The sequence below is a fragment of the Sphaerodactylus townsendi genome, linkage group LG04 (assembly GCF_021028975.2).
Source record: "Sphaerodactylus townsendi isolate TG3544 linkage group LG04, MPM_Stown_v2.3, whole genome shotgun sequence".
In the NCBI taxonomy this organism is placed as follows: Eukaryota; Metazoa; Chordata; class Lepidosauria; order Squamata; family Sphaerodactylidae; genus Sphaerodactylus; species Sphaerodactylus townsendi.
This window is the reverse complement of record NC_059428.1, coordinates 5,057,392-5,075,864: the sequence shown is the minus strand read 5'-3', so window position 1 is coordinate 5,075,864 and position 18,473 is coordinate 5,057,392. Positions and strand designations below refer to the sequence as shown.

The 18,473-nt window shown below is 46.8% G+C and overlaps 1 protein-coding gene across 1 annotated transcript in view; it reads left to right on the top strand.

The window, feature by feature from the left end:
- Window positions 1-486: 486 nt before the first annotated feature.
- The window catches only part of LOC125431935 (zinc finger protein 383-like), a 190,526-nt gene continuing 172,539 nt past the window's right edge, over window positions 487-18,473 (top strand). Inside the window, exons 1-4 of the mRNA XM_048495176.1 lie at window positions 487-534; window positions 1,321-1,426; window positions 13,650-13,720; window positions 13,923-14,049. Of these exons, the coding sequence (XP_048351133.1) occupies window positions 1,342-1,426; window positions 13,650-13,720; window positions 13,923-14,049 (283 nt within the window). The 5' untranslated portion in view covers window positions 487-534; window positions 1,321-1,341. The remainder of the gene's footprint in view (window positions 535-1,320; window positions 1,427-13,649; window positions 13,721-13,922; window positions 14,050-18,473) is intronic.

The following is an 18,473-nucleotide window of genomic DNA, read 5'->3' as shown; positions in this document are numbered from 1 at the left end:
TGACATGTTGATATCTGCCTCCCACCTTCTGACCCCCACACTCAGAGGAAGAAGCCTGTCTTCATATCCAAGTGAGTAAAGGAACCTTTTCACAGTCAGAGGCGACCCAATAGAAGAGGAAGATGGAAGAGCAGGACCTAGGAGGAGCAGGACTTGGCAAGAGAGCATGGAAGGACCCCTGTCTCCTCCAAGCTAGCAGTGGTGTTGAATTCTGGGAGAGAGCCGTTCCAGAGGTCTGGGATCAGGAGACTGTGAACTCAGAAGTACTTTGCCGACGCCCAAAGCCTCTGCCACCAGATGCTGAGGGGCTCCCGAGAGGCAGTCGGCTCCATGGGCTTTGTGTTGGCTGAAGCCAGAGAGGCACTCCAAGAAGCAGATCCTGACTCAGTGATCCTGGAGCAGTTCCTGACCGTACTGCCCCAGGAAATGCAGCGCTGGGTGAGAGGATGTGGGCCGGAGACCAGTTCCCAAGCGGTGGCCCTGGCCGAAGGTTTCCTCCTGAGTCAGGCAGAGGAGAAGAGGCAGGCAGAACAGGTGAGGGCTTGTCTATCCAGTCCAATTCAAGCTACCGTATTTCGCCTTGTAAGGCTTCCCTGCCTGATATTGGTCCAAGTTTTAATCCTCTGGATGGCAGACTTGAGTAGGTGTGTGAGCAGCCCCTTCTCCTGGGGAATTTCTTATTCCTCCAGATAGTTCAACAGTTGAAAGAAAACCTAGACTCAACCCCCAAATAGCATCATTTTCAATGGTGTTTAAACTAGAGAGCCCTGATTCTCCTTTATAATCCACCTTAAAGGGAGAATCTGGGATCCTCAGTTTAAACAACATTGAAAGTGATGCTGTTTTGGGGTGGATCCCCCCCCCCCCCGAAACAGCATCACTTTCAATGTTTAAACTGGGGACCTCAGATTCTCCCTTTAAATCCATTCCGAAAAGGGTGGCTTTAAAAGAAGAATCTGGGGAAATTTGGTGGATGCCTGCTGTCAGGGAGGCAATTATTAAAATAGACCCTCATGATGATACCACCCAGGTTTGGTGAAGTTTGGTTCAGGGGTTCCAAAGTTATGGACCCTCAAAGGTGTAGCCCCCATTCCCTATTAGCTCCCATTGGAAACATGAAGCCGCTGGGTGTCCTTTGGTTAGTCACAGTTCTCTCCAAATTCTCTGAGCCCCACCCACCTCCCAAGGTGTCTTTTGTGGGGAGACAAAGGGAAGGAGTTTGTGAGCTGCTTTGACACACTTTAAGGTCAAGAAAAGCGGGGTATAAATCAAAACTCCTTCAACTCCTTCTCTTACTTGTTGCCGTTTCTACTGTTTCAGAGGTTGGGTCTATCAGTGAAGATGGAAGCTAAGATGGAAAGAGCTCTGTTGGAGGAGGGGCAGCTGGGCCAGGCCCAGGAATGTGCCCAAAATGCCCTCTCACACGGTAAGGACTCATTCTGACTCGATGGCATTGGGGCACCCAGTTAATTCACTGGGTAGAGAATTCTGGTCAGGACAAAAATGAAACACTTTATCCTCCAAATTGTGGTGCTCGATGTTTAATATTTGGATTCCTATAAAACTGGATTAGAAAATTCATGGAGGCAGCTCCTCCCATTGATGACAATATTCCCATCCCTCCTTTCTCCATTAGAGAGACTCAAGGTAGCTCAAAACACAAAGCAGACAAATCTCAGCTGAGTTCTTCAGTCTTGTGAATCAACAAAATCTGCATATTCTAATCAGCACAGCTCTAAGAAGAGTGGGCAAGTGTGTTTTGTCCCCATGTGTTTTTTGGGCCATTTGACTAGGCACTGCGGGAAACAGAACTCTGAATGAGGGATGCTAGCCTGGGGGCAGGCAGTGCTTGAGGTGGGTGTGATGCCACGTTGATGTTGCCTGTGGCCAAAAACCCAGATGTGACATCAGTGCCCTATGGACACTCATTGCGATTAACCCCCATTTCTGCACATACTTAATTCAAGTGTTTTGGGGTTTTTTTAGCCTGGTGTGATGGTGACTTTCCAGATGATTTCCCTGTTTTTCTTCCACTGTTTTCCTTCCACCCCTCCCACTACTTACCAGAAAGGCTGAGTCTTCTTTCTGAGTGTACAGAGGGGAAGGTTTCACAGCCCTGGGAATCGGAGTGCAGGAAGCATGATTCACACAAGCCAATAGAATTGGAAATGGAGGCTAATTCTCTCTCTTCCTTCCTCACAGGCAGCCAAGAATCAAGCTGATCTCTCTGCCAGAGGTGAGAACAGCGGCTGCACCTCCAGCCCAGGTATGGCAGATGAGCAAAGGACAGCCGGGGTCCCCTCTCCTTTCTGAAGGGGACTTTCCTCCTGCAGTTGGTGCTGAGGGGCCCAGGCAAGAGGCTCTGAATGCCACTCCTTTTACACCCTTAAAACCTCCCAAAATATCCTCTTCCAGCACATTATTTTGTCCTGGCATGACCTCTGAAGATTGAATCTGCCTTTTCTTTCAGTCTCCGGTGTCTTTTGAGGAGGTGGCCGTGTCTTTCACAGAGGCAGAGTGGGCACTGCTAGATCCAGACCAAAGAGCTCTTTATGAGGACGTCATGCTGGAGAATTATGGGAGCGTGGCTTCTCTGGGTAAGGAACTACCACAGGTTCCAGACTCACACATTTCTGCCTTTGGGATTATGCATGAATCAAAATGTTGAACAGTAATATGTTGCATTGAAGCCTGTCCCACTATTTGCTCCCTTGTGGAAGTCTCAGCTTGGCAGGATGGCAGCATAAGCTAGATTCAGCACCTGTAAGTAGAGCAACTCAAGCTACCTGGTTCATGTCAGCTGAGTCCAGTGATGGCCATCCCCCAAACCACAGAGAGGTTTTCCGGCCTGAGGCCAATGCATGACTGAGAGGCCCTCTGGGAGACTCTGGAAGAGGACACATTCTAATTTCTCTGTGGACAAACCTTAGAAGACACTTGGCAGGGTGAGGGGAATATCTGATAAAGAAATGGTCACCCATTAATGAGCAGTGCCTGATGGGTGTCTTGGCTTCGTGCCCATGTGCTATCTAGGACCTCTTCCTTTCTCCAGCAGCACATGGACAGGAGGTGGTTGGGGGAAATCAGGGGTTCTCTGTGGAAAAAGTCAAGGATGGTGTTTCTGAAGGAAAGGTTGAGGACAGAGACCGATCACCAAGGCAAGAGGGAAGCCAGTCAGACAAGACAGCAGATAAGCCCGTTCTGTCCCATGGAGGATGCTTCTGTGAAAGTCCAGCCCAAGAAGTAAGATCAACCAAAACAAGAACAAATGAATGTCTTCCTGCTAACCAGAGAACCTGCTCCAGGAGAAACAAAAATGAAAATCTGGCCTCTGGAAAGACGTTCAGTAAGAATATTACTCTTATTTCTGAGAGGCAAATTCCCTAAGGAGAAAAATAGCACGACTGCCTGAAGTGTGGAAAGACCTTCAGTCAGAAATCAGCCGTTTCATCCCATCAAACAGTCAGCTGAGGGGGTGTATGAATCGTTAGATTGCAAACCAAGCTTTTCTGATGCAGCAGGCTTGAATGTCCTTTTAAAGTGTATAATAATGTAGTGAAACATGTCTGTGTAGATGGAACTTCTAGGGAAGATCAGACTTCCTTGTGTGGATTCTAACAGGATTTCTCTTTTTCTTCCAGCAGGGGATGAGCAGTGGAATGAGAATGATGGGACAGTGCTAAGTAAAGTCCAGAGTAAAGATTTGGAAGGAATGTTCAGGAATCGAGGTGGACCTGCTAAGCAGACAGGAAGTCACATGACTGAAAACAGGGATACACCCATTTCATGCCAAAAGCAGGATTTCAATGAACTAATCCAAACAGCTGAGGAAGCATATAAGTGCTTAGAATGTGATCAAAGCCAATATGAGATCCATCTGCAAATGCACAGTGCAAAGAAGACCCATCAATGCTTGGAGTTTGGAAAGAATTATGTTCCTAGAACAGAGCTACCTAGCCATAAAAGAAGGTATAAAGGACAGAAACCTTATAGCTACACAGACTGTGCCAAGAGCTTCCCAGGAAAATCAGATCTTTCTCAAAACTATTGTGGAACTCATTTAGTAGAGAATCTGTTAGTCCACATAGAGAGTGGAAAGGCCTTCTGTAGTAAGTAAAGGGTACGTACCGGGCTTCCAAAGCACAGTATAATAATGGCAAATGAATTACTTTTGGAAGCGGTGCTATCTGTAGCTGCAAGATCAAGCTCCTTTGATGCAACTTCAAAAGAACTCTACCACAAAGCAGAGACCTTGAATGGTTCAAAGTGTGGAAAGAGATTCAGTCTGAGTGGCACTCTTCCAACGGCATCAAAGAACTCACACAAAGGAGAGACCTTAGCTGCCCTGAGGTGGTGAGTCCAGCTTCGAGTAGCCATCTTCAACGGCATCAAAGAACTCACACAAAGGAGACCTTTTGAATGCTCAGAGTGTGGAAAGAGATTCAGTCAAAGTGGCACTCTTCAACAGCATCAAAGAACTCACACAAAGGAGAGACCTTTTGAATGCTCGGAGTGTGGAAAGAGATTCAGTCGGAGTGGCAGTCTTCAACGGCATCAAAGAACTCACACAAAGGAGAGACCATTTGAATGCTCGGAGTGTGGAAAGAGATTCAGTGGAAGTAGCAATCTTCAAAGCCATCAAATGACTCACACAAAGGAGAGACCTTTTGAATGCTCAGAGTGGGGAAAGAGATTAAGTCAGAGTGGCACTCTTCAACAGCATCAAAGAACTCACACAAAGGAGAGACCTTTTGAATGTTTGGAGTGTGGAAAGAGATTCAGTCAGAGTGGCACTCTTCAACGGCATCAAAGAACTCACACAAAGGAGAGACCTTTTGAATGTTTGGAGTGTGGAAAGAGATTCAGTCAGGGTAGCCATCTTCAACGGCATCAAAGAACTCACTAATAAAGGAGACCTTTGAATGCTCAGGAAAGAGATTCAGTCGTGCTGAGAATTTCTTCAACAGCATCAAAGAACTCACACAAAGGAGAGACCTTTTGAATGCCCAGAGTGTGGAAAGAGATTCAGTCGGAGTGGCAGTCTTCAACGGCATCAAAGAACTCACACAAAGGAGAGACCTTTTGAATGCTCAGTGTGTGGAAGCGGATTCAGTCGGAATCACACCCTTCAACAACATCAAAGAACTCACACAAAGGAGAGACCTTTTGAATGTTTGGAGGTGGAAAGAGATTCAAGTCAGAGTGGCACTCTTCGACGGCATCAAAGAACTCACACAAAGGAGAGACCTTTTGAATGCTCAGAGTGTGGAAAGGGATTCAGTCAAAGTGGCAATCTTCAATGGCATCAAAGCTCTCACAAAAGAGGGACATTTTGAATGCTCACAGTGTGCAGTGTGCAAATCTATTAGTCCGCATAGAGAGTTGAAAGGCCTTCTCTGGTATAAGAAAGGGTAATGTGCAGCTTCCAAAGCACAGTATAATAATGGCAAATGAATGTTTTTGGTGCGGAAAGTTCTTCAGCTACGGATCAAAGCTCCTGGTGCACCAAAGAACTCACACAAAGGAGAGACCTTTTAAATGTTCAGAGTGTGGAAAGAGATTCAGTCTGAGTGGCACTCTTCAACAGCATCAAAGCTCTCACAAAAGAGGGACGTTTTGAATGTTCACAGCATGGAAAGAGTGTCTGTCTTCAAAAGCATCAAAGAACCCACATAGGGGAGAGACCTTTGTAGTGCTCATTGTAAGGTCCCTGTCCACTCTCAGATGAGGCACCCCAATTTGATCCCCTTCTTCTTATAATTGTTTGGAGGGCACCCCCTGGATAGTAGAAAGTGATTTTGTATGCTCAGTGTATGGAGATTCCCTCTGTATGGCTAGTGTTAACTTTTACTTCATTGTTTTCTTTAGCAATTAGTTTTCTGGTGTCAAGGTTTTTAATTTCATTGGGCTACATAAAGATCCTTTCCACAGTTTAAGAGCTTAACTGATAACCACCCACCTTTTTTTTCTTTCTCCCTTTTCCCAGCTATTCTGGGGAGTAAAAAACCCAATCTTCCAATAACTGAAACAAAACCTACTGTAACTAACCAAACTACACACCATGAAACCATATGACTTCCCACTACGGGTCTGTCAACTTGTGAGGGTGGAAGTCCAGGTGACTGTATCTCTATCGCAGACTTTGGGGCACCTAGGCTCTGAAATAACACTTTCTCAGATTCTTTGGGATAGTGGGAGGGAAAATTGTTTCTGAATAAAGAAGGGAGCAGAAGCCAGGTCTGTCAGAACTGGCATCTTGTAAACTGGATGCTTCGTTGCTTTCCAAGAAACGCTGCTGAACAACAGAGTCTATTTATTGATTCAAGGATCAAGACCTAACATTAAGCCAGTTCTCCTGGATTCCCGCACCTATTGCCATTCTTTCAGCAATGGATGGAGCTATGGCCGGGATGGCTACCGACAGTGGTTCGGACAACAACTGCGCAATGATGTAGTCACCAGCTCAGATGCTGATGGGCAGAATAACAAGAAGTAAATTGCCAATAAGGACTGAGTTCCTACGCCCTAAAATACCTACAAGAGTGACAGAAGATCTTCAAAGGATTCAGAAAAGGCAGACATATGTGAGCTCCTTAATATGGCCAGTGGGAGTACAAAGGACAATAGACAGGTGAATGACATAGATGGTGAAATGCGTGTTCTGCAAACTGAATGAAGGTGTCCCACAGAGTAACATCCTACGGCAGACATGTATTTTTATCAGAAAGATACAGACCTTGACAATTGTAGTATTTGTATAAGATGTGTCTTTTTAAGTATCTTTTGTATATATTTTACTTTTCAATGTTTTATTTCTGTGTGTAAAAAGGGATGTGATGTATTTTCCTTTGGAGCAGCAGTGGTGTAGTGGTTAAGAGGAGGCGTACTCTAATCTGGAGGAACCTGGTTTGATTCCCCGCTCTGCCACTTCAGCTGTGGAGGCTTATCTGATGAACCTGATTAGCCCACACATGCCAGTTGGATGACCTTGGTCTAGTCACAGTTATTTGGAGCCGTCTCAGCCCCACCTACTTCACAGGGTGTTTGTTGTGAGGGGGGAAGGGAAAGGAGTTTGTAAGTCCCTTTGAGTCTCCTTGCTGGAGAGAAAGGGGGGATATAAATCCAACTCTTCTTCCTTAAATAGGATTGTTCCCCTGGCACACCTGATGCTTACTAAGCCTGGTGTTTTATTATGAGCAGGTTGTTGTTGCTCTCTTATACTTCTTGTTCTTTGTCTATATTCAGAGGCTTCTTGTCTCCAGGTTTCTCTGTTTATGAAACTCGGCTGCTGTCCTATGAGCATGTCTGATGATTGCTGTGTTTGCCGCAGAATAATTTCTCCTGATCTCTCCATGCAAAATGGTGTTGTGGGGCGGGGCGGGGCGGGGGAAGGGAAGCCCCCCTCGGGGCCTGGCAGAATGGGGGGAACCAGGAGAAAGGGGGGGGGGAGAGACTGGCTGGTGGAGATCAGGAATGCTGCTGCTGTTATTATACTTACTATCCCGCCCTTCCCTCTGGAGCAGGCTCAGAGCAGCTAATAACAGAGATTGATATAAAATCATAAAATCCAAATGATAAACCTGTTATAAGACAGTGCTTAAAGAATTTGCCACCCCGAGGTTTAAAGATAAAAAGAAATGGGGGAGGGGCAGCACGAGTGAGGGGGTCCAGTCGGCTTTTGGGGAGGGGAGAGATGCTCCCATTATCATAGTCACACTTTTCTGCCTACCCCACCCCCTGCAGCCAGATCCAGCCCCCATGATCCCTGGGCCAGATCCAGGGGGCTTCCTGAGAACGCCCACCACTCCCAAGGAGGAAGGGGCTGGCAATGCAGACCCCCTTTCTGCGTCTGGGGAATCTTCTTCCTGCTTGGGGAGGGGCTTCTAGGAAGGAGGGGAGGGAGGGAGGGAAAACACCTCCAATCGCCTGAGGTTACTCAGACTGGGGGGCTGATCTGCCCTCCCTAAATGCTCCTGGCCTCTTACAGCCACCCCTCCCATCCTCTCAGCTGCTCCTCCCTCTCCCAAAGCCCCTTTTGCAAAGAGAGGGGAGCACGTGTGCCCCCTGCCCGCCCCCCCCGTCTCTGCACCGAGACAAACTCCTAGAAAGGTCTCCAGGAAAGGGGGCGGGGCGGCCACTTCCTTCCTTCCCCATTGAAATCTGCAGGCGGGAAAGCGCTCTTTCCCCCACTCGTGCAGCCCCATCGGCAGCCCCTTCCCGGAGTGAGTCAAGGGGGAGTTTGGGGGCTGGGTGGGGGGGCGGAGTTGCAGGGCTGGGAAAGGTGGGGTGGGGGGAAGGGGGGAGCAGAGGCCCGGATCCAAGAGCGCTGCCCCACATCACAGCTTGGGGAGGGGGCTGCTTCCTCTCTGCACAAGGCATGTGGGAGGTGGGGGTCGGGTAACATGCAGCCCCTTCCCTGCATTGTGGAGTCCTACAGGGATTGAGGTTTGTGGGATAGAGAAGTAGCAAGGACCTGGACAAGCCATCTCAGTGGTAAGGAGGTGGAGGAAATAAGGGAAGAGGGGCAGGGGGTTGGGGAGGGGGTTGCTTAGGGATAGACCCCCCTGGTGTGTGCTCTTGGGCGGGAGGCTGGCTGCAGAGGAGGCATCTGGGTGGGCAAGGGGAGTCTGTGCCCCCCAGCACAGGGAGAGGAGTCAGCATGGGGACCCCCAGACCCTGTCTGTTCTTTGGGGCATTCAAGGCCTGTGCAAATGTGGTGTATTCAAGGAGGGGCTGAGTCTTCCTGTTTATCACACGAGTCGACTGCCCTGTGACAGGCAGAGAGGGACAGAGCATGCTTGTGAAGACACCCCCCCCCCACCCCACCCCTGGAATTATAAAATCTATAATGATAGAGTTGGAATAGACCCCAGGGGCCATCAAGTCCAACCCCCGGGAATGCAGGAACACACAATCAAAGCACTCCCGACATGTTCATCCAGCCCCCTTTTAAAGAACCTGCAAAGGAGTCTCCACAGCACTTTGAGGCAGTGAATTCCACTGTCGAACAGCCCTGACTATCAGGAAGTTCTTCCTAATGTTTAGGTGGAATCTCTTTTCCTTCTCCTTGAATCAGCATGCCCAGATTCCCAGCCTCTGGCGGCAGAAAACAAGCTTGCTCCTCTTCGACATGACATTCTTCAAATATTTAAGCATAAGCTACCATGTCCCTCCTTAACCTTCACTTCTCTAGGTATCTAAGTCTTCCCAGGTCCCTAAGTCTCTCTTCGTAGGACATGGTCTCCAGACCTTTTACCATTTTTGTTCCCCTTCTCTGGACCTGTTTCAGCTTGTCAATATCCTTCTTGAACTGCTCTGGCCAGAACTGTACACAATATTCCAGGTGAGGTCTAAGCAATGCAAAATAGAGAGGTACAGTTACATCCCTCGATCTTGACACTATACCACTGATACAGCCCAAAATCGCAAAATCAGTCTGCTGCCCACCATGTACAGAAGGGACAAGTGGCACATGGGCTTGCATTAGTGGCCATGCTCTGGCCATCCCTCCCAGCTCCTTGGTGGAGGTAGATGATAGAAGGCCAGATTCTCCTCCTGCACTTTCAATTCTTTGAGTGGCAGAAGCAGCATCTTTTTGCCTGGCAGAGCTACAGACCCCCCAGGCAACACACAACAGGGGAAACGCAAGGGTTCTTTCAGCTCACAGGAGTCCGTGTACAGGGTCCCACTAACATTTTGGTTGATGCTCCCTCATCTAACATCTTCCATATGCAGTATTGCCAATATCCAGGTGTAAGGCCTGAAATCCCCTGGGTTGGTTGCCCCCCCTCCCATCTCCATTCACCCTGCTAAACTCTTGTGCCTCTCATCCAAGCACAAAGTCCCACACCTGATGTCCCCACCGGCATCAAATAGGAGACCTCTGTGCCTGTGGATGGAGCTAATTCCTCATCTCTTACATCTGAAGCCCCTGGGATGTTCAACCTAAGTCACATCTTTAAAGACCCAGACAGTTAAATATCCCTGTGTACTGTACAGGTATCTTTTTCAAAAGCAATTTTATAATATCACTTAATATTACAAACCACGCTTCTGTTCTTTACCACCGTGTGTCACTGGTCTCTTTTGTTTTCCTTCTGACATGTTGATCTCTGCCTCCCACCCATCGTCCACTCACAGGAAGAAGCCTGTCTTCATGCCCAAGTGAGTAAAGGAACCTTTTCACAGTCAGAGGCGACCCAATAGAAGATGATGGAAGAACAGGACCTAGGAGGAGCAGGGCTTGCCAAGAGAGCAAGGAAGGACCCCTGTCTCATCCAAGCTAGCAGTGGTGTTGAATTCTGGGAGAGAGCCATTCCGGAGGTCTGGGATCAGGAGACCGTGAACTCAGAAGTACTTTGCCGATGCTTCCGGCAGTTCTGCTACCATGATGCTGATGGGCCCCGAGAGGTTTGCAGCCGGCTCCATGGCTTTGGTGTTTGGCTGAAGCCAGAGGCACCTCCAAGAAGCTGATCCTGGACTGAGGATCCTGGAGCAGTTCCTGACCGCCTGCCTCCTTTTAGAAATGCAGCTAGTGGAGAGGATGTGGGCCGGAGACCAGTTCCCAGGCAGTGGCCCTGGCCGAGGGTTTCCTCCTGACTCAGGCAGAGGAGAAGAGGCTGGCAGAACAGGTGAGGGCTTGCCTATCCAGGTTTGTCCAGTTTAAGCGACAGTATTTCACCTTCTCCTAAGGCTTCCCTGCCTGATATTTGTGTTCTAAACCTCTGGATGACAGACTTGAGTAGTTGCGTGAGCAGCCCCTTCTTCTGGGGAATTTCTTATTCCTCCAGATAGTTCAACAGTGTTGAAAGAAAACCCTACCGGGTCTACTTAAAGAAAGATGCAGTGTCTGGGAATGGGGCAGGATCCGTTCTTTGGTGTGGTTGAGAGAGGTGGACTCCAGTTCAGTGAACCAGGTGTGTTTGCCTGCTCCTCTTCCTGCCTGGTGACCTTCGCATTCCTCTCCCAATCCTATGAGCCCCACCCACCTCACAAAGTATCTTTTGTGGGGAGAAGAAGGGAAGGAGTTTGTGAGCCACATTGACACTGTTGAAGGTCAAGAAAAGCGAGGTCAATCAAAACTCTTCTCCTTCTCCAACTTGTTGCTGTTGCTGCTGTTTCAGAGGTTGGGTCTATACGTGAAGATGGAAGCTAAATTGGAAAGAGCTCCGTTGGAGGAAGGGCAGCTTGGCCAGGGCCAGGAATGTGCCCAAGATGCCCTCTCACATGGTAAGGACTCATTCTGACTCGATGGCATTGGGGCATCCAGTGAATTCGATGGGTGGAGAATTCTGGTCAGGAAAAAATTGAACGCTTTTTCATCCAAAATATGCCGCTCATCGTACAATAGTTGAGAACATAAGAACATAAGAACATAAGAACTAGCCTGCTGGATCAGACCAGAGTCCATCTAGTCCAGCATTCTGCTACTCGCAGTGGCCCACCAGGTGCCTTTGGGAGCTCACATGCAGGATGTGAAAGCAATGGCCTTCTGCTGCTGCTGCTCCTGAGCACCTGGTCTGCTAAGGCATTAAAATCGATCAAGGAGGATCAAGCATCAGGTGTCATAGATTGATCCCCTCTCCATAAATCTGTCCAAGCCCTTAAAGCTATCCAGGTTAGTGGCCATCACCACCTCCTGTGGCAGTATTATTCCAAACACCAACAGCGGCGTTGAAGAAGTGTTTCCTTTGATATCCCAATTCTTCCCCAGCATTTTCGGCACGTGAATGCCCCCTTGGTTCTAGTATTAGGAGAAAGAGAGAAAATTTCTCTCGTCAACATTTTCACCCCATATACCTCAGACTTCCAACTCCTGTCCCCTCAGACGCCTCTCTCCAAAACTGGGGAGTCCCAAACGCTGCAGCTCTTCCTCATAAGGAAGGTGCTCCAATCCTTCAATCATCATCCCTGCTGTTCTTCTCTGCACTTTTTCTATCTCTTCGATATCCTTTTTGAGATGTGGCGACCAGAACTGAACACAGTACTCCATGCTGTCGCATCTACTGCTTTATATAAGGGTATGACAATCTTTGTAGTTTTATTCTCAATTCCTTTCCTATTTATCCCCAGCATAGAGTTTGCTTTTCAATCACATGCATTGAGTTGACATTCCCATAACTATCAACTAAGACTTAAATCCCTTTCCCTACCCAGACTGAGGCACTGACCCTGTAGCGTGCAGGCGTGAAGTTTGGATTTTTGCCCTACTGCAGTATCACTTACATTTCTCACATTGAACTGCATTGCCATTTCTTAAATCTTTACACTCACCCACTTATCAAGGTCCGCTTTGGAGCTCTTCGCAACTCTTTGTGGTTCTTACCACCCCACATAATTTGGTATCATCTAAACCACCTACACTACCCACCCCTCTACTTCCAGGTCATTTATGAATAAGTTAAGAGCACTGGTCCCAAACGGATCCTTGGGACACCACTCCTACATCTCTCCATTGTGAGAACTTCCCATTTATACTCAATTCTTTGTTTCCTGTTCCTCAACCAGTTTTTAATCCATAGGAGGACTTCCTCCCCTTATTCCTTCATTGCTGAGTTTTCTCAACAGTCTCTGTGAGGAACTTGTCAAAAGCCTTTGGAAATCCAAGTAGACAGTCCACTGTTCCTTATCCACATGTCTGTTTACACCCTCACAAGAACTCTAGTAAGTTTTGTAAGACAGGGACTTGTTTCTACAAAGCTGCTGACTCTTCCCTCAGCAGGTCTTGCTTTCTTTCTACATGTTTACTACTCTTATCTTTAATGATAGATTCTACCATGCCCATAAAAGTGGATTAGAGAATTCATGGAGGGAGCTCCTCTCATTAATTACAACATTCACATCCCTCCTTTCTGCATTAGAGAGACTCAACGTAGCTCAAAACAAAAGGCAGACAAATCTCAGCTGAGTTCTTCAGTCTTGTACATGAACAAAGTTTGCATGTTCTGAACAACACAGCTCTGAGAACCGTGGGCAAATGTGTTTTGTGCTCATGCTTTTTGGGCCATTTGACTAGTCACTGGGCACTGTAGGAAATAGAGCCCTAGAGGAGGGATGCTAGACTGGGGGCGAGCAGGACTTAAGGTGGGTGCGATGCCATGTTTGTGTTGCCTTGAGGCCAAAGACCAAAATGTGACATTGGTGGATTAGCAGATGCTATGGATGCTCATTGAGATTACCGTCCGTTTCTGCATGTACTTAATTGATGTCCATTTTTTTACCTGGTGTGACACCCTTGCTGCAACAAGGGTGCTGCAACATAAGATGGTCACAAGAAGGATCAGTCACAGGAAGACTCTTGAGTAGATTAAGAGGCAAAATACAAAAGAACTGGTTTCGCCCAGGTTGTGCGTATTTCCTTATTCAAATGTTATTTCCAGAGTATGAGCCAGGCATTAGGTTGGGTGTGTGTGGGGGGAGGGGGGGGGGTCCTTGAGTCATTCTTGCCAGACACAGTCCCAATATGGAGTTTCTGAAACAGACTCCTACGTTTCAGGGCACTGTTATGCTAGGTCAGACAGGGCAGCATTCTGGGAGAAAGACTCTTTCTCACCCTCTGCACTGCTACAGGTCTTAGGTTGGCTGCACACCATCAAATAGAATAGGAAGCAGAGGCTGATACTCTTTCTTCCCTTTTCCCTCCCTCGCAGGCAGTGAAGAAGCAGTGCTGATCTGTTCTGTTCCTGGAGGTGTGAAAACAGCTACTGCACCTCCAGTCCAGGTATGGGAGATGAGCAAAGGACAGCCGGGGTCCCCTGTGCTTTCTCAAGGGGACTTTCTCCTGCAGTTGGTGCTGAGGGGCCCAGGCAAGAGGTTCTGAACGCCACTCCTTTTGCACCCTGAACCCTCCCAAAATGATCCCTTCCAACACACCATCTCTGCCTGGCATGGCCTCTGAAGACTGTATCTGCCTTTTCTTTCAGTCTCTGGTTTCTTTTGAGGAGGTGGCCCTGTATTTCACAGAGGCAGAGTGGGCACTGCTAGATCCAGACCAAAGAGCTCTTTATGAAGACGTCATGCTGGTGAATTATGGGAGCGTGGCTTCTCTGGGTAAGGAACTTTCACAGATGCCAGAATCACACATTTCTGCCTTTGGGATTATGCAAGAATCGAAATCTTGTTGTATGTGTTGTATGGAGATCCATTCCACTATTTGCTCCCTTGTGGAAATCTCAACTTGGCAGGATGGCAGCATAAACGGGATTCGGCATGTGTAGGTAGAGCGACTCAAGCTATCTGGTTTGTCCATGTCTGCTTAATCCAATGTTGTGGCCATCACCCAGACCATAGACAGGTGTTTCGGCCTGAAGCCAACGCAGGACTGAGAGGAAGACTCTGGAAGGGGCCAAGTTCTAATTTCCCAGTTGCCAAACATTAGAACTCACTTGCCCTCCAGATGGGATTACAGTGATCCCCTCTGACTGTGATCTGAAGAGCCAGCGTGGTGTGATATGTGAGAGCGATAGACGCTGATCTGGAGAATAGGACTTGATTCCCTCCTCCTCCTCATGAGCAGTGGACTCTTATCAGGTGAATTGGATTTGTTTCCCCATTCCTACACATTGAGTTTGCTGGGTGACCACAATTTGCTTAGAACTCTCAATCCCACCTTCCTCACAGAGTATCTGCTGTGGAGAAGGGAAGGTGGCTGCAAGCTGTTTTGATTCTACATAAAGGTAGAGAAAAAGTGGGCTATACAAACCAACACTACTTCTTACACTGGCTGTGATTGTATCTTCATTTGGCAGAATCAGATAGTCATCTGGAAAAGGAGGGAGGATGTATTTCTGGGGCTTGAAATCTGGGATGCTCTGAAGCTCCTTTTGAGTCTGAGCTTAGCTGTGACTCTGCAGGGGCTGCTGTACAGTTCATTATGAGAAATTCCCAGGAAAGGTGTTAGCTTACTTAACAAAAGCCAAGCTGGAAGAGGCCAACGGCCCATTCCTATCGCAGTGACCTAAATGGGGTGGGAGGGGTGACATGCAAGGAGAGGGTGGGAGGGGAGGGAGGGGTGGCATGCAATGGAGGGGAAGGAAAGGGAGGGGGAAACCAGCTTTTCATGCTTATCTTCTCAACTACACTAAAATTCTTTGTATAGTTGCAGGAATGGAGATCATGGTAACTACTTATGGAGTGTCAGTGTGGCATAGTGTTTAAGAGGAGTGGAGTCCAATCTTATGTGATTTATAAGTCACTTTCAGGCTCTTTATTGTAGAGAAAAGTGGGAGATAAAAGCCTTCTTTTCTTCTCTCCAATCATAAATAGCAAAAACTCAAAAGAGCTGCATTACAAGTCAAATGTAAACAGTAGGGGAATAATGACTTGCCATTTCGTCCCCTTAAAGTGCAAGGAATAGACAGAATATAAAACCTACTGACCTGGAGGTCCTGAGTGGGGATAAGGTGGGACAGGAGGTCCTGAGTGGGGATAAGGTGGGACAGGAGCTCAGCTGGGAGGGAAAAGAATATCTGATCAAGAAAATGGTCACCCATTCATGAGCAGAGCCTGTGTGCTAACTGGACCTCTTTCTTCCAGCAGCACATATAGAGGAGATGTTTGGGGGAAACCAGGGCTTCTCTGTGGAAAAAGACAAGGGTGATGTTTCTGAAGGAAAGATTAAGGATACAGACCGACCACCAATGCAGGAGGGAAGCCATACAGACAAGACAGAAGATAAGCCCGTTCAGTCCCAAGGAGGATGTTTCTGTGAAAGTCAAGTCCAAGAAGGAAGAGCATCGAAAACCAGAAGGAATGTATGTCGTTGTGCTAACCAAAGAATCTGCTCCAGGGAAAACACAAATGAAAATCTGGCCTGTGGAAACACCTTCAGTAAGACTCTTATTTCTGAGAGGCAACTTCCCTCAGGAGAGAAATTGTATGACTGCCTGAAGTGCGGAAAGATGTCCAGTCAGATATCCGCCGTTTCATCCTATCAAACTCAGTCAGGTGAGGGGGTGGATAAATCATTAGATTGCAAACCGAGCTTTTCTAATGCATCAGGCCTGAATGGCCTTTTAACATGTATAATAATGTAATGAAACATTTGTGTGTGGATGGAACTGCTAGGGAAGATCAGATTTCCTTGTGTGGTTTCTAACAGGATTTCTCTTTTTATTCCAGCAGGGGATGAGCAGTGGAATGAGAGTGATGGGGCTGTGCTAAATAAAGTTCAGAAGGAAGATTTCGAAGGAATCTTCAGGAATCGAGGTGGACCTAATAAGCAGAAAAGTAGTCACATGTCTGAAAATAGGGATAAACCTATTCCATGCCAACAGCAGGATTTCAGAGAACTAATCCAGACAGCAGAGGCAGCATATAAATGCTTAGAATGTGGGATGACATTCTCTGATCAAAGCCAATATGAGATCCATCTGCAAATGCACAGTGGAAAGAAGACCCATCAACGCTTGGAGTTCAGAAAGAATTACTTTTGCAGAACAGACCTACCTAGCCATCAAAGAAGAGATAAAGGAGAGAAACCTTATAGCCACACAAACTGCGGCATGAGCTTCTCACAAAAATCAGATTTTTCTCAAAACCCTTGTGGGACTCATTCAAGAGAGAATCTGTTAGTCGGCATAGAGAGTGGAAATGCCTTCTCTGGCATAAGAAAGGGTAATGTACATCTTTCGAAGAAAAGTATAATAAAGGCACATAAATGTTTTTGGTGTGGAAAGTTCTTCACCTGCAGATCAAAGCTCCTGGTGCATCAAAGAATTCACACAAAGGAGAGACCTTTTGAATGCTCAGAGTGTGGAAAGAGATTCCGTCGCAATAGTGCACTTAAAAGGCATCAAAGAACTCACACAAAGGAAAGACCCTTTGAATGCTCAGAGTGTGGAAAGAGATTCAGTCGTAGTAGCAGTCTTCACCGACATCAAAGAACTCACACAAAGGAGAGACCTTTTGAATGTTCAGAGTGTGGAAAGAGATTCCGTCGCAATAGTGCACTTAAAAGGCATCAAAGAACTCACACAGAGGAGAGACGCTTTGAATGTTCAGAGTGTGGAAAGAGATTCAGTCGGAATAACACTCTTCAACAGCATCAAAGAACTCACACCAAGGAGAGACCTTTTGAATGCTCAGAGTGTGGAAAGAGATTCAGTCGGAAGAACATTCTTCAACAGCATCACAGAACTCACACAAAAGAAAGACCTTTTGAATGCTCAGAGTGTGGAAAGAAATTCCGTCTGAGTTGCACACTTCAACAGCATCAAAGAACTCACACAAAAGAGAGACCTTTTGAATGCTCAGTGTGTGGAAAGAGATTCAGTCGTAGTAGCAGTCTTCAAGAGCATCGAAGTACTCATACGAAGGAGAGACCTTTTGAATGCTCAATGTGTGGCAAGAAATTTCGTCTGAGTTGCACTCTTCGATGTCATCAAAGAACTCACACAAAAGAGAGACCTTTTGAATGCTCAGAGTGTGGAAAGAAATTCAGTCTCAGGAGCAGTCTTAAACAGCATCAAAGAACTCACACAAAGGAGCTACCTTTTGAATGCTTTGAGTGTGGAAAGAGATTCAGTCACAGGAGCAGTCTTCAACAGCATCAAAGTACTCACACAAAGGAGACACCTTTTGAATGCTCAGAGTGTGGCAAGAGATTCAGTTGTAGTAGCCATCTTCAACAGCATCAAATAACTCACACAAAAGAGAGACCTTTTGAATGCTTAGAGTGTGGAAAGAGATTCAGTCGTAGTAGCGGTCTTCAAGAGCATCGAAGAACTCACACAAAAGAGAGACCTTTTGAATGCTCAGAGTGTGGAAAGAGATTCCGTCATAGGAGCACTGTTCAAGAGCATCAAAAATCTCACAGAAAGGAGACACCTTTTGAATGCTCAGTGTGTGAAAAGAGACTCAGTCGGAATGACAGTCTTCAACTGCATCAAAGAACACACACAAAGGAGAGAAGTTTTGAATGCTCAGAGTGTAGGAAGAGATTCCTTCGGAATAGCAACTTAAAAACCATCAAAGAACTAACCCAGGGAAGAGCCCTTTTTAGTGCTAATTGTAAGAACCCTGTCAACTCTCAAATGAGGCACCTCAATTTGATCCCCTATTTCTTGTGATAATTTGGAGAGCAACCCCTGGATTGGAGAAAGTGATTTTTTATGCTCAGTGTGTGGAAAGGGATTCATTCTGCTTGGCAAGTTGTCTTGTTCTTTTTGTGTTCTTTTCCGCTTCATCCCTCTAATTCTTAAACAAGTTCTTCTTATTTCTATGTGCACATCACTGTTGATTGTTTTTCTGTAATCTTTTGCTTCGTTTTTATCTTCAGCAATTAGTTTTCTCACACATACATCAAGGTTTTTAATTTCATTTGACTACATAAATAGCCTTTCCACAGTTCAAGAGCTTAAGACTACTCACCTCTTTTATTTCTGCCTTTTCCCAGGTATTCTGGGTTTTATCAGTTATTTAATCTTCTTTCTAGAATTGTATCACAGCCCCAGCCTTGCTCAAAGACAGGAATC